The 15,419-nt window shown below is 34.7% G+C and overlaps 2 protein-coding genes across 9 annotated transcripts in view; both read right to left on the bottom strand.

The window, feature by feature from the left end:
* sulf1 (sulfatase 1) overlaps positions 1-1,120 on the bottom strand; it is an 81,063-nt gene extending 79,943 nt beyond the window's left edge. For 4 of the 8 annotated variants that reach the window (XM_042714280.1, XM_042714279.1, XM_042714284.1 and 1 more), the window contains exon 1: positions 823-1,119. The gene's annotated coding sequence lies outside the window, so the exon portion shown is untranslated. Of the gene's footprint in view, positions 1-822 lie in introns of all 8 variants that reach the window. The other 4 variants (XM_042714283.1, XM_042714282.1, XM_042714285.1 and 1 more) reach the window with 2 other exon arrangements.
* A 5,936-nt stretch (positions 1,121-7,056) lies between these two features.
* The window catches only part of LOC109048989 (uncharacterized protein C8orf34 homolog), a 77,819-nt gene continuing 69,456 nt past the window's right edge, over positions 7,057-15,419 (bottom strand). The window contains exons 12-15 of the mRNA XM_042714278.1: positions 12,378-12,850; positions 11,084-11,180; positions 8,484-8,531; positions 7,057-7,693 (exon numbers count right to left, since the gene is read on the bottom strand). Coding sequence (XP_042570212.1) covers positions 7,686-7,693; positions 8,484-8,531; positions 11,084-11,180; positions 12,378-12,850 — 626 coding nt within the window. The 3' untranslated portion in view covers positions 7,057-7,685. The remainder of the gene's footprint in view (positions 7,694-8,483; positions 8,532-11,083; positions 11,181-12,377; positions 12,851-15,419) is intronic.

The raw sequence follows: 15,419 nt of genomic DNA, 5'->3' as shown, positions 1-15,419 counted from the left end.
TAGCTCATTCAAAAACCTCAAGTGATGATTATCGACTCCAAAACACATCATTTGGATGAGCACATTCATGGATAAACACTTTCAAGGATGAAATGATTCAGTGGCTCTGTTGGAAGCTACATACTTCTAACTGAAAAGGCCAACAACCTGACCACAAGTAATTGTGTTTAGAGCTGCATGTCCAATAGTGACAAGTATGCAAAATTTTTCTGAAAAAAATAAAAATAAATAAATAACCCTGATTTCTAAAAGGATAAGAAAAAAAAAACACCCCACACAACTAATATTTATATTATTTATAATATTTAATTTGGCATTTCTTTGTCTAATAATTAAAAAAAAAAAAAAACGGATTTATTAATAATCATAAATTTATACAGACAGACAGATATTGTGTTAAACAGCTACATATCCAACAGTAAAGGACTGCAAAATATTTCAAATAACAACAAAAAAATAAATAAATAAATACACACACACACACACACACACACACAAAATCATTGCAGTCAAAGTTCCAGGCTGCAGAAATCAATTAAGTAGATGAAAAAAGTTAATTCACTTAAAAAGCATCAACACCTGTAATGACCTGCATTGAGCAACATTAAATTTAGAGGCATCTTTCCATTTTTCATATCAGAAGTGAATTTAAGCAGTTAGTTTTAGCTACTATTGCTCAAACTAGTAGTAACTTTTGAAGATTAAACAAAATACCTTGAAATACACAGTTTACCGAGTTTATGAGAGACTAACTAATTTAGCTCAAGCAGCTCCCTTGCTCCAATATAAAGAAGTCTTTGTTGTTACTGAAATATGACTCACCTTAAGTCATTTAGAGCAGGACCTCAAACAATCGTCTAGCCAGCCATGTTTGGTCTCAATACTTCCAGTAAAACAGTTAGCCAGAGGGCTAGTTCTCCACTGTGCTACTTCAGCCAAAAGACCTTCTGTTAAAAGCTTGATAAACTTCCTCCACTTTTCCAAATAATAGCCCAATTACAATGGGAAACCTCAGAATTCTTTGATTATCTGTTCTATCTGCCTTAAGGCAGGTAGATTGGAGGCCCCACCTCTGCTGAACTCAACATCAATGATGCTGCTCCTCTCAGTGGATTGTTAGCTTGAAGCTAATTAATTAAATGACAGCCATTTTGAAAGCTCCAATATCAAAGCTGGTTTGTTTACTACCCGAACAAATGACATCTAATTGCAAAAAAAGTTGCAAAATTATTAGATTGTTGCATTTGATGAGGTTATGGGCAATATTAGTTATGGAATAACGGCTGAAGACTGTTCTTGACCACATTTTTAACTTTATATACATTTTTAAAACTTTGAAATCTTTCTTATTTTAATGATATTGTAATTGTTGGCACATGAATGTTGCTTATACCAAAAGATTGCAGGTAGATTTGTTGCAGTGTCTGTGTATTATGAAGGTAAATGTGAAATATGTTATCCCGGCCTCTCCTTCCCGCTATTTTGTTAAATTTAGTTCAGAGCCCTAAATTGTCAGCACATGTGTAGCTAAAGCCTGTGTCCCTACCTGTTCTGCTAGTTGTTATCGAGGTTTGTCCCAAGTAAATGCCATCAGAGCAGATCCTGCCACATAATGCTTCACTCATGCTTCTCTTTGGTCTGACATTCTGGGAACCAAGCAATGTTTTTCATTTATTGAAAGGTCAGATTAAACCTGTTCTCTAAAACCTTTAGATCTCTGAGGGGTCACAGATACAAATCAAGCATTGAAAATTAAAAAAAGAGAACTCATGAACTTGAAAAAAATGACATCCTCTTTTGACTATGTGCAGCTGAATAATTTGTTTTGTATGGGGATGGATCATAGCAAATACTTTCAAGCAAGACTTTCTTCAGAAGGAACAGCTGGCTCTCCAAAAAATATGCAATTCAAATGCAGACGCTTATGAACAGAAGTTCCACAGTTATGAATGTTCCTCGGCCTGGCTTTGAAAACAGTTTAACTGCATTCACAAACACATAAGGTGGCCTGGACACCTTGACAGTATACATCACAGCTGACCACTGGTGGTGATCCAAAATTTTCAGGAGAGGAAGAGATGGGAAAAAAGTGAAACTGCATAATGGTCTTAGGTGGCCTGGAGACCTTGACAGTATATCTGTATATAATTCAATGATATCACATATTATATTATATTATATTATATTATATTATATTATATTATATTATATTATATTATATTATATTATATTATATTATTGGTTGTTAACCTTTTTAGACCTCGATATATCAATTTAATGTAACACTACAGGGATCTTAAAAAAAATAATAATAATGTAAATGTAGTACAGAGATAGAGCCACACGTCCAATAGTAAAAGTATGCAATAAATAAATAAATAATTTATTTATATACAAATATTTTATTGGCCTTTCAGTCAATAATAAAATAGTGTTATCAAATAGTAAATCATCTAAAAGTTAATGCAAATTAATATATAAATATAATGCATAGACAGACAGATAAAGATAGATAGATAGATAGATAGATAGATAGATAGATAGATAGATAGATATAGAAAGATAGATAGATAGATAGATAAAAGTAAATGCAAAATAATATATAAATATAATGCAGACAGACAGACAGACAAAATATCATGACATTAAGGCATGCACTGTATGCGAGTCTCTTGTGTGAATGGAACACATTCTACCATTTACAAGTTTAACCCCTTAACTGTCACCGTCCCACCTGTGGGACGCTATTGTCCTTTTTCTCTATAAATCTTTTAGTAATCATCATAAATTATATATCATTTGAAAGCTTAGAAGCCCAAGATTCATCCTGTAAAAACCATTTTGAAATCGGACATTGCGTATCACCATGGAATAGTACTTTAAAATCTTATGGCGGTCTCCTCCCCCTTAGTGGGCAGTGTCAAGTTATTACAAAATGCATTACGGTCTTTTAGAATCAAAACTTTTTATAATCTATATCATGAAAGGTCTGAGTCTCAGGATTCCACATTTGGTGGTTATTTTGAGTATTGAAGTAAAATTGACAGAGAAATCTAGGTAAAAATTCATTAAACAAAATTCAAAGCAATTTTTATGGCTCCCAGTGGCTGTTTGTGGTATAACGCCCTAAATAAAATCTCACAGGAACCTCAATTTTTTTCATATCAACTTCAGATTTGGAACATAACTTATTTAGACACAAGGCTTTAATTTTATACCAATGAGTAAAACCTGTTATGTAAAATATTTATATAAATAAAATATAATAAAAAATAATATAGCGCATTTTATTTACAGTACATTTAAACTTCTATAACTTTTGACTTTAATTTTTTAAAAAAAAATTCATTTTGCCAAAAATCTGCTAATTTTCTTCTTTAAAAAGAGACAACCTTATGTCTATATTCCATCTTGTGTGAATGGAACACATTCTACCATTTACAAGTTTAAAACTGAAATCTCATAAATGAAACATCTCAATACTAAAACTGAAATCTCATAAATGAAATATCTCAATACCGGTGGTTTTTTTTTTTTTTCTTTTTTTTTGTTCACTCTTTTGTAATGGCAAGTTTGAGTCATGTTTCCATTCAAGCAATAACCGTCTTTCTGACTCCCGTTGTGGGGATATAGCGGAATGAGATGGCACACATAATTAAATCTTTAATTTTACACAGGATACTGATGAAGATTTGTTCATAGCTCTTTTAATGGAATTGCTCATTTTGTAGCACTTGACCGAGACAAAACCCTTTAACTAGCCACATCCTGTTTGAGAGTGGAGTGTGAAAAGGGGTTTGAGGTTTGGCAGGGGCTAAAGACCCCAGGAATCAGATGCTTGATCTGGGTGTGGCTGCTTTGACTATGTCTTATAGTCCATGAAATTTAAATCCTACGTTGACATTTAAACTAATCTAACTAATTGACTATTTTAAACTTTATAAAATAAAATATATTTATGGAAACCTGTTTCCAAGAAAGTAAAAAAAAAGAAATAATAATAGAGCAACTTTTTATTTCACTGTGTTCATATCTCACAATTCAGGCTTTTTTTGTTTTGTTTTTTCTCGCAAATCTGAGAGAAAAAAAAGGCAGAATTATAAGGTATAAACTCATAATTCTGACTTTCTCACAACTCTTTCTGTCCACCACAAAAAAAAAGGCAATAGCATTTTTTTTTAATCTCACGATTATGAATGTCCATTCAATAATAAAATAATATTATAATATAGCAAATCATTTAAAAGTTACAATTAACCCTCTACAGCATAGCGTTGCCCTCAGGCAATGGAAAGTTTTTCTTGTCTCCCATGTTCAGAACATGTTTTTTTAAATGATTGCAACCAATTAAAATGTTTGAAAAGTATCAAAAAACAGTCCAGGTGTTGGAGTCACTATCAAGCACCATTCGAAGACAGGACTTCCTTTTCTGACACATGGTGTGAGAAAAAGGTAAGATTATTTGCTTTAGTAATCTTTTTGACAATGACATGAGCTGTACATAAAAAAAAAAAAAATGTGTGTGTGTGTGTGTGTGTGTGTGTGTGTGTGTGTGTGTGTGTGTGTATGTATGAAGGTGTAGAGGAGACTTTTGTCAGGTTTTATGAACTTTTTTTTTATTTTGCATGTTCAGATATTCAGTTTTTCTTAAGGGGTAAGGAAGCAGGGGTCCACAGCTCCCATCCCTAACCATAAATTCCCATTGACAATACATACGGGCAAATAATGTGTGACAAAAAGGGAAGATGCAAGGTTCCTGAGCACACAGGAACACCCAAAGTGAAGAGAAGAAGTGCTTTTTGAAGTTTCACACGGAGTAAAATATCATTCCATGAAGTACATGATATGACATGACACACTACATAAGGGCTGGCAAACTTCGTTCCTGGAGGGACACTGTCCTGCAGAGTTAGCTCCAACCCTCAATCCAAGCAAATCAGAACCAGCTAATGAATGTATTTTAAGATCACTAGAAAGCTACAGGCAGGTGTGTTTAATTGTTTTTGGAGCTAAACTCTGCAGGACAGTGGTCCTCCAGGACCAAAGTTTCCCAACCCTGCACCACGACACAAACCTTCGTCTGTATCAAATGCAATATATCAATGTGTTTCAAGTGTTTTTCCCTTTTCACGTAATGATTTCTTGATGGGATGGGGGGTAAGGGGTGGTCAAAAAAAAATTTTTATCAATAAAATGTTCCCCAATAAACCAAAAAAGGATGTGGGATATATATATATATATATATATATATATATATATATATATATATATATATATATATATATATATATATATATATATATATATTTAATCATGTACCATCAAAATCTTTGCAGCATGAATATAGTGCACAGACAGACAGACAGACAGACAGACAGACAGATAGACAGATAGACAGATAGATAGATAGATAGATAGATAGATAGATAGATAGATAGATAGATAGATAGATAGATAGATTTATGTATCATATACATCATGTGGTGGAAACAAGCTTCCATAGAATGCATCTTTTTTTCTTTTTTACCATATAAGTCATGTATGAATAATGAATGTTTGTACTGTTTGACCATTTGCCGGATTATTTACACTGTTTTTGATTTTGTCTTGTGATGTTAGGATGAGTTTTCAAATTATCAATTTGTTGATTACTTCTTGTGTTTAATATACTTGTGTTTGATATACTAAGCGATTTAAAGCCAAAATGCAAGTTTTTTTTTTTTATGTTATTAGTACTTTAAGTTAAGTGGTTCGCTTTTTTTTTTTAAATAAAGCACATAAGACTGAACAATTTGAAACTCTATAAAGCAGTAGCAACTTCATGTAAATCAGTCACACATATTTTACATTTATTGCAAATTCTCAAGTTGAAGATGTTTTGATTTAAACATTTAAGAAATTCAACTCAAAAGAAGCCATTCAAACTATCGCTTTTATTTTGAATTGTACAAACACCTACAGTAAGTGCAGAGTGTCTCGAAGGCATGCTCATCACCACCACCAACTTGAAACACTTGAAGCATGAACCACAAAATGAGGGCTGGCGATTTCTCAGTAGAGTCAGCTTCGAAAACAACATTTGTCATGCTGATGGGGAAAAGGAGAAGTGTAATCAACCATAAGTGGGAAAAGATTTCCAGAGATTACAGTGATTGTCAAACAAGTGCAGTTGTTTTGAAATATGTCACCATCGAGTCCCAAACACAGTTGGGTCTGGATTAAAATCCAATGAGATTTGAAGGCGATCTAGGTCTTTTCCACTGAAATTTATGTCCAAAAACAAAACAGATGGAGTCTGCCATGTGTAGTTGTGTAACTGCTGCTTAGTGAATTTGCTTTAGTCTATTTCAGAACTCATCAGACAGAAAGACTAGAAGATGAATAGATGTTCCATTCTATGTTTGAGTCCTAATCAACCTGGCAGGATTTATTTTGCTAGATGATACATTATCCATGTTTGTTACACAACAAGTTGTGACATAAATAAATACATGAACATGAAATAATGATCTGAGATGAGATTTTTATAATCCAACCTGTATATTATTTAAAGCTCCACTAAGTAAAAAATAGTCCATTACAATGTACCAAACATTAAGCCTTGCAACAAGATGAACACTACAGAAGTAAGATGTAAGATGTAACCTGTTGCATTTAGGTATGAGAAATAGCGTTGGCATGGACAACAGCAAATATACAGTGCTGCACTCAGGTTTCTGAATTAAAAATCACATTCATTTTCTCAATAGGGGAGCATTTTTTATTATGATTACTTGTAAAATGTAAAGACATACCTGAGCAACGAGGTAGTTAATCCATGCTACTGTATATGCCTTTGTTGAATCCAACAGTCCACAAAACATTTTGTGGGTAAATACATTACTCATGATTCTGCATAGAAATCACCAATCAGAGATCTGACACAAGCAAATTGCAGCAAAGGAACACGGCCACTCCCATGAATCCTTCAAGTCAGTATCCCTATGCTCTTACTTAAAGGGGTCATAGGATGCCCATTTTCCACAAGTTGCAATTTACAAATGAAGACAAATCCAATTTTATACAAATCTTTTTATTTGGCATTATACAAGGATACTGTATACCAGGTGTAACAGGCTACATATTTTTCTGTGAGTATAAAAGTTAAAGTAAGTTCTATAGAAATGTGTCGTCTCCAGTTGTATGCTGTTGGGAATGAGAGAGTGTCATGCTGAGGTCAACAGGGGCAGTGCTGTGCATGTCCAACATTATACAGTACATACATTTCTAACATTCATATTCTCTTCTAAAGCAATAAAAAGTCCACTTTTGTTGATTGTTATTGAAAGAATTATAAAAAAATCCCTTTATCAACCATTGATTTGGCACATCATGTGATAAATTGTGTTTATTTATGCAAGGCAGCAATAAATACTTTTATGAACAGACATCTAAGCATGCTGACAGACAAAAAAGTTCAAGTGCAGGCTTATCTTTTTCTGATAAACACATTACATTCTAGAATTTCAAATGGTTGTAACATTTTTATTTCTAAGAAATACTGGCCTCTGTGGAAAAAAAGTACACAATCTTTCTTCTAGTGAAAATTAAAAAAAAAATAAGTGTCTCTTGCTGACTCACAATATTCAAATGCCCCTTTAAATTGCATAAATGTTTGATTGGCTCTGTGTCCTCCGTACACACCATTACAAGCCTGTAGAAAGCAAAGAAAAAACATCAGTTGCCTGGAGACTGACGGCAGTTCCATATGACCACTAATAATCATAACAACCTCAGTAATTACCATAGAAACAGCCTTTAATATTTGAACATGTCAAAGATAAACGTGAGAATGGAAAACTGAGCCAATCCATGTCATGCTGCACATTCACAGGCCTGTGTACGGATGAGGTAAGAGGAATCGGCACTCAGCTTTGGGCCGGTTAGTGTAGTTCCACCACAAAGCTTAACTGGCTGCATGTGACTATACAGGCTTGTCTGCCCTTTTCAACTGTAAAACCTCGGCTGGGCATGAAAAGTCAAACCACAGAGGAGACACTTTCGTCATTACCATGACTCTCAGCTGCCACATGCTCAAGTGGCACCCAGCTAAGTCAACAGAAACGAACATCAGACGGCCTCTTTCCAAAACACTGGGACCTCATGTAGTCTCAGATTGTTATAAAAGTGATCTCATAGCATTGTGGGTGCCATTTATCTATGTCAGTAAATGAGGCCCGGGTCACTTTTTGTAATTTCGATGATTGTAATGTGAAGGAATGCTGAATGCTTTCACAAGATCATCATCATATAGACAAGCTAGTTATCATATTTTTAACTGAATGTCTGTAACTCATCTTATTTCAGAGAAGAATTCATATGGCAAGACTAGGACCCAAATCTGCTGTCAACCTTTTTTCAGAGGCTAAGATTCATAAGATTCATTCGCAGGCAATTAGTTGGCCGTCTGTGAGCTTGATGGACTGATGTGTTGGAATGTTTACCTGAGAACACTGATCTCTTGCTGGAATCTCTCCCTCCACTTGGATTACCTAAAAAGAGCCAAAATACAGAAGAAAAGCTTGTAAATGGTTTCATGCTGAGAATTTTCAAACATATAATTCAATATAATACAATGAGACACCTAAAACGAAACCTAAAAACAGCATCAAAATTCAGCAAAAAAGGTTTGAGGTAGGCAAGATTTTTTTTAATGTTTTTGAAAAAGGTATTTTATGCTTACCAAATCTGCATTTATTTAATTAAACGCAGTAAAACTGTATTACCGTGAAATATTATTACAAATTAAAACAACTGTTTTGTATTATAATATATTTTAAAATGTAATTTATTCCTCAGTTGTCACATGATCCTTCAGAATTCATTCTAATAATATTAATATTAATATGCTGATTTTATGCTCAGGAAACATTTATTATTAATAATAATACTGAATACAGTTGCGTTGCTTAATATTTTTGTGGAACCCTTAACATATCTTTGATTAATAGAGTGCTGATAAGAACAGTTTTTATATGAAGTAGACATCTTTTGTAACAAAAGTAAATGTCTTTACTATCACTTTTAAAACATTTAATATGTCCTTGCTGAACAAAAGTATTAAAATAAGCATACTGACCACAAACTTTTAAGCAGTATGGTAACGAAATTTCCAAATTAAGTTTGCAGTCATTTTGCATTGATTTTGGAAGGAAATGCCAAATCTGCACCATACATTCAGAACCCATGTAAACATGATATAATGCTTAAAATAGAGCTATGTTTACCATACTTGTACTAGCAGCTGAAGATATTACCAAATATACAAAAATAATACACAAATGCCGGAGGTTGTGGATAACGGGTCTTCCAGTTCTGTGGATTTCTACACAGAGATTCTGTGTGGTCCTGGCGATCAGTCATAGTTAAAATATACAAACATTTTACTACTAACATCAAACTACTAAAATATTTCATTTGAGAAATTAAACTTCCCTACAGAACATAAGCCAGAGTTATCAGTTCTCATTAGGAAAGGGAGTCGTTGTATTAAAGGCATGAAATTCAAAATGAATGGAGCAGTCACCGAAATGTTTTAAGGGTTAGTGGTTACCCCATTGTGGGCGTTCCTGCAATAACAGGAAATTGTTATGGAACTTGTTCTTTGCCCTGCACTTGATGTCTGCTCAGAAACCTGTGTTGGCATAAGCTAAACTCTAACAGACAGCGTCAACAGTCACTGTGGCAGCCAATCAGCAAATGTCCTGAATGCCAAATGGCATTTTGTCACGTCCTGCGGCTGGCAGTGCCAGGCGTTCTCACTAACAGACTGTGCCTCATGTTCCTTTAAATAACTGGGTTGGCATGACAGTTCCAGCAGGAATGCTTGTTAGCACAATATATACTTATTTTACGCAAGATATGTTTTTGGCAAAATGGTTCCTGTCATGTGCAGTTAAATTACATTTGATAGCAAAGCTTGGATTGTTTGTATAATATTTTGCTTGTCTAGAAATCTGTGGACCGTGCAATTCTGTGTTCCAAACATATGTCGAAATCATTGGTTTACCAAAGAAATATTATACCAGGTCTATAGCAAATATTTTTCTAAAAGTGCTTCTGAGTTTAAAAAGATACAGTATCCACAGTAACATTTTCTCAGAACTTAGGATTTGGTTCTGCATCTGGCATTTTGTTATTATGCTCTTGATCAATTATTGATAATTCTCCTCATCCTGATAAAAATCACAATCATTCTTACATAATCCATGAACTCAGAGACACTCTCTCAGGGCTAGAGCTTTAATACACTACAATATTGTGGTCATTAACAGACTAATGGCTCATGAGGGACATTGAGATTCTGGCCATGTCAAGTTCAAATAGTGAAAAATGAGGCCAGCGGTATTTATTAGCGACGACTGACGGTGATTTGGACAAATAATAATCCTCTAATGACTCCAAGCTTGCTTAAATCTTTCAGACTTCCACTGGAATGGAGATCTAAGATATGTTCATGAGACCATATCAACATAATTAAAGTGCCCAATGTTTTTCAACCTCAAAGCCACACATGCTGCAGTCTTGCATATGTGAGGACTAAGGGAAGCTGAAAAAGCACCGCTTGGAAGTGGTTCCCTCGACCTGACACATTTATTTCCAAGGGATGAGAGCTCAGATATTGTCATTAATTGGCTTCTACAGAATTCCAGGCTTGCCAATCTGTAAATGCATCATTTGTAGCTTTAAAAGATCTTTTAAACTGACAAAAATTGTAATAAGACACTTCTAAAGTTTTTTTTTTTTTAATGTTGGATATGAAATGGTACACTTAAGGCCCGTTCACACCAATAACTATAATGATAACCTGGCTATCAATGTTTATATAATTCATCGGCTGGAAAACAAATACAGTTTTGCTGTCTTTCTCTTTAAATACTCAAGCTCTTTAAACTCAGGTGAATTCTGACTGGCTATCAATGTTTATATAATTCATCGGCTGGAAAACAAATAGTTTTGAAAGTGATTCTAACGATATCATAATCAAATCTTTATGTCATGATCTGGTCTGTGAATGGGATGGGGTCAGAGTTATAATACTCACACTTGTCCTGCTCGGGTGGTTCCAGACAGTCACTCTCCGTGTCACTAGAGATGCGCCAGGGCTTCCTGACTGCCTGCAACTGCTGGTAAAACTCATCCTAGTAACACATATGATGGGAACAGAGACATAAATCATAACAATTGCAACTTGGCTTGATATATGTTAAATAATGCAATTAAACTCAAGTCTGAATTCAATTGTCAAAATGTGTCCAAATGCTTTCAGAGCCTTGCTGAACATCCTTACTGGAAAAAATAAAAATAAAAAAATCCTTTAAAACCAGCATAAGCTCGTTTTCTGGTCTCCCTACTTGGTCAGACTGGTCTTTTGGCTGGTTTGGTGAAGTTGGGAAATCAGCTGGCCACCCAGCTTGACCAGGCTGGGAGACCATCTTGAAGTAGCTAAAACCAAATTAAGATGGTTTAAACAGCAGTTTTTAAGAGTACACTAGCATATACATAGCCATACAACTGACACACTATCAACTAAATACCACAAAACTCCAATTTTGATTTCAAGAGTTCTTAAAGGACATAATTTGCTTCAAAATTCAGGAAGTGTAATGATGTATCAGTGAAAACTGCTGTGTGCTGTGCAGAAAGGTGGTGATTTGAAAAGCAACAAAATCCCCTGTGAACTGGAAACCCAAGATGCAAAGAGCCGGTGAATGTGCATGTCAGGTCCATTCATTCTACAGATGTTTTTATTTTCTTTTGAAATAAGTACACCTCTGGGTCGAATCCTCTGAGCCAACCTCTAATAAATAAATTGCCCCCTGTTCGCTTCTAAAGACTTTTATGTGTTCTTATTTTTCAGCATTAAAGGTATCGTTGGTACAGGCCAGACAGGAGGCGTTCATACATCTACAGTATGCCATATTTCGGTGCTAAATCATTTATATGAAAACAGAAGAGACGGACAAATCGTCTGTTTTCTTCCTGTAGATCCCATTCTGACCTGAATGAGATGTACAGGCGGATATTTCCTTTTTGTTATTCAGGAGCTGAAATAACTGCTGTGGGACCAGGTGGGTAGAATCAGAGCACGATCAGTCCATTTATGTTTTATAATCTCATCAGTCATAAGAATATGAGCTAACAATACAATTCCTGTTTGTGGCTATTAAATACATATTATATCATTCTTAAAAAAGTAATTAAATGAGTAGGCAGAAGAAACAAAAAAATATATATATATATATATATATATATATATATATATATATATATATATATATATATATATATATATATATATAAAAACATTGTGTCTATGATTGTGTGTGCGTGTGTACCTCTGTCAATGTGCTCCATAGACCTCCATATAAATCCGTAGTGCTCAGGCCTGGCGGTGTGAGGATCGGTCTGGTTATCTGTCCCGTTGGTGTGACGGGTCTGCTTCTAGAGCGCCTGTACACTCGTTCTTTGTTCCCATGGGTTCCGGCAGTCAACGAGTGCATCATGAGACTATTGGGGGTCAAAGGTCTGCTGGGTGGCCGTGCTCCACTAGGGGTCTGGGCACGGCTGCTGGGGTTGCTGGGAGATGTCCGGTCCATGACTAAGCTTGTGGGTTTAGTGTTGTGAAAGGGCAGGCCTGTGGTCTTTGTGGAAAGGCTGCTGGGAGACTGTGGTCTGGACGTCTGTCCGAGCACAGGCAGAGTGTTAGTGGTGTGGAAGAGGGGGGTTAAAAGCAAACTCCTATGAGGGCTGTTTGGACTTCGGCTCAACTTCCCTTGCTCTGCTAGCTTGGCCAAGTCCTTCTCCACCTCTGAAGAAATCAAGACAATAAAAGCAAAGAATCACCATCTAGGGGACAATAATAGTCACGGCTTGTAAACATTTTGTGCATAGATTATGTGGGACATGACTAAATGCATAAATTGAGATTAATACATTGAGTATGCTCATTAATATCATTAATATCTTTTTAAATATTTAACATATATATATATATATATATATATATATATATATATATATATATATATATATATATATATATATAGCAACATTTAAAATGACTCATTCAAATTAATGACTTAAAAGATGCATATGAGAAAGAGTTGACATTTTAGCCAAGCATGTTTGACTTTTGTTTGCTCAGCTAAGAATCTATGTGTATTATAATTTACAGATTTACAGTATTAGTCATTCCCAAAAATTGTTGTACACTCATTTTTCCAGCATGTATTCTGATTCAACACACTAACAGCCTTAAAACACATCAGTGTATTGACGTGGAGTATTAACTCACCACTCATAGATTCCCATTAACAAACCACCAAAACAATTTCCTGAAGTTTTGCCAAGGTCTTTTAACAGTCATGGCAGCAGTATTTATTGTCAGCTGTAAAGTGTAAATTGGAAGGCACATTTACTTTGTATGAGTACAAGAGCAATTTAATATGGCCTGCTTTATGTCAATATATTTGTTTGCTTGGTAGCAAGTCAAATATTTTTTTGTATATATGTTTTTATGAAAGTCTGTTGCACATTTTCAGATGGAACATCTGGACACATCAAGCAGTGTTCAGTCTGAGAGGAAATGAGGATTCGGAGGAAACAAGATGTGACATATTATAAACAGTATGTACAAGTTTGAAATGTGTTTCAGAAACCTTGACTACTTTACTTGTAAGCAAACAGTTCTTTCTCCAAAGAAACCTCATGATACTTTTCAATATGAAACACACGCACCTTGTCCAGATTATTAATGTAATAGTGCAAATGCTCAATGCTATTTCTTTTCCCTAATACCGCTCTTAATTACTCCACCTTTATAGAAACTATTCCAGATTGTTGGGATATATAATACAGTTAATTGTGTGAATGGATAATTAGATTGTTTTGTCTGTAGTCAACCATACGTAATTTCAAACCCTCGCTGTCTCATTTAAAAGGCATACAGGAACTTATTCCAGTGCTTTCTCACCTGTGACAGAAAGGATTTGTTGTGAAATTATTACACAGACATAAATCATTTGTGATGATGGCAAACCATACCAAATAAAGACAACTAAAACAAAATGAATGAAAAATATGTTTTGTTGTTGTTGTTTTTGTGCCAGTGTTTAAAATATCCCACATTTATATTTATAATATTTATAACAGTATGCAATTGAGCTTACGGGTCCTAATGAGTCCGTGCTGGAGGCTGAGAACATAGGAGCCACAGTTATGCTCACTGTAAACACCACACACACTTGAACAATCATTCATCACGAACAGAAGGTTTTAACTTGATGATGAACTACGAATGCTGAAATTCCTGGTCCTACAAAATAGATAAGAGTATTACTTCTAATGAAACATATGGTCAGATGAGACACATTGCTGTTTACACATGGTATTAAGATGTCTCAAAGGAGTCTGTGCTGAACAATTGTGATTAAATTTTTAAGGAATGCATCTCTGATTTCACCGCATACAAGTACATACATATATATACATATATATACTTTTATTTAGCAAGGATGTGTTAAATTGATTAAAAGTGACAAACATTACTAATGTTATTTGTGTCATCCATTTACTAACAAAATTGTTTAATTATTTATCATTATTTATTATATTGAGCATTGGCCTTGAAGGTAATGTAGTGACAAAGGAAACTATAGCATATATAGTGACCCCATGACTAAAAAAAGAAGCAAAGATAAGGAGGGGTGACTCTAAAGAGTTAACTAGAAGCAGCACATCTAATCTATTATAAACAGCTCTTGATCAAAAAAATCAAACGTGCTTCCCACAAGACTACAGTCTTCAAGCACGCAAACCCATCGTTTAGAACATCTATATTTACATTTAGTCATTTTGCAGATGCTTTTATCCAAAGTGACTTACAATTGGGCAATACATAAAGTGATTCTTCTTAAAGAGGCAAACAGACACAGGAAGTGGTCGTAATACCAAGTTTCAGGCATTGTTTAAATAAGTACAAGCTAGAAGGAATAAATAAAGAGAAAGACATTTTTTTTCCTTTAATTTAGGATGAAGTCAAGTAGCGTCGAAAGAGATGAGTTTTCAGCTGTCGCTTGAAAATTGTCAGGGATTCAGCATTCCGGATAGGGATGGGAAGATCATTCCACCAGCCAGGAATGATGAACAAGAATGTTCTGGAAAGTGATTTTAAGCCTCTCTATGCAAGCATCAATGTCTTGAACTTGATGCGAGCCGCAACTGGTAGCCCGTGCAAGGAGATGAAAAGAGGTGTCACATGGGCTCTTTTGGGCTGATTGAAGACCAGTCGTGCCGCTGCATTCTGAATCATTTAAATTTACATTTATGCATTTAGCAGACACTTTTATCCAATGCGACTTACAGTGCATTCATATACA

The sequence above is a fragment of the Cyprinus carpio genome, chromosome A24 (assembly GCF_018340385.1).
Source record: "Cyprinus carpio isolate SPL01 chromosome A24, ASM1834038v1, whole genome shotgun sequence".
Taxonomy (NCBI): Eukaryota; Metazoa; Chordata; class Actinopteri; order Cypriniformes; family Cyprinidae; genus Cyprinus; species Cyprinus carpio.
The sequence above is the reverse complement of the archived record's forward strand: the minus strand, read 5'-3'. Positions and strand labels throughout refer to the sequence as shown.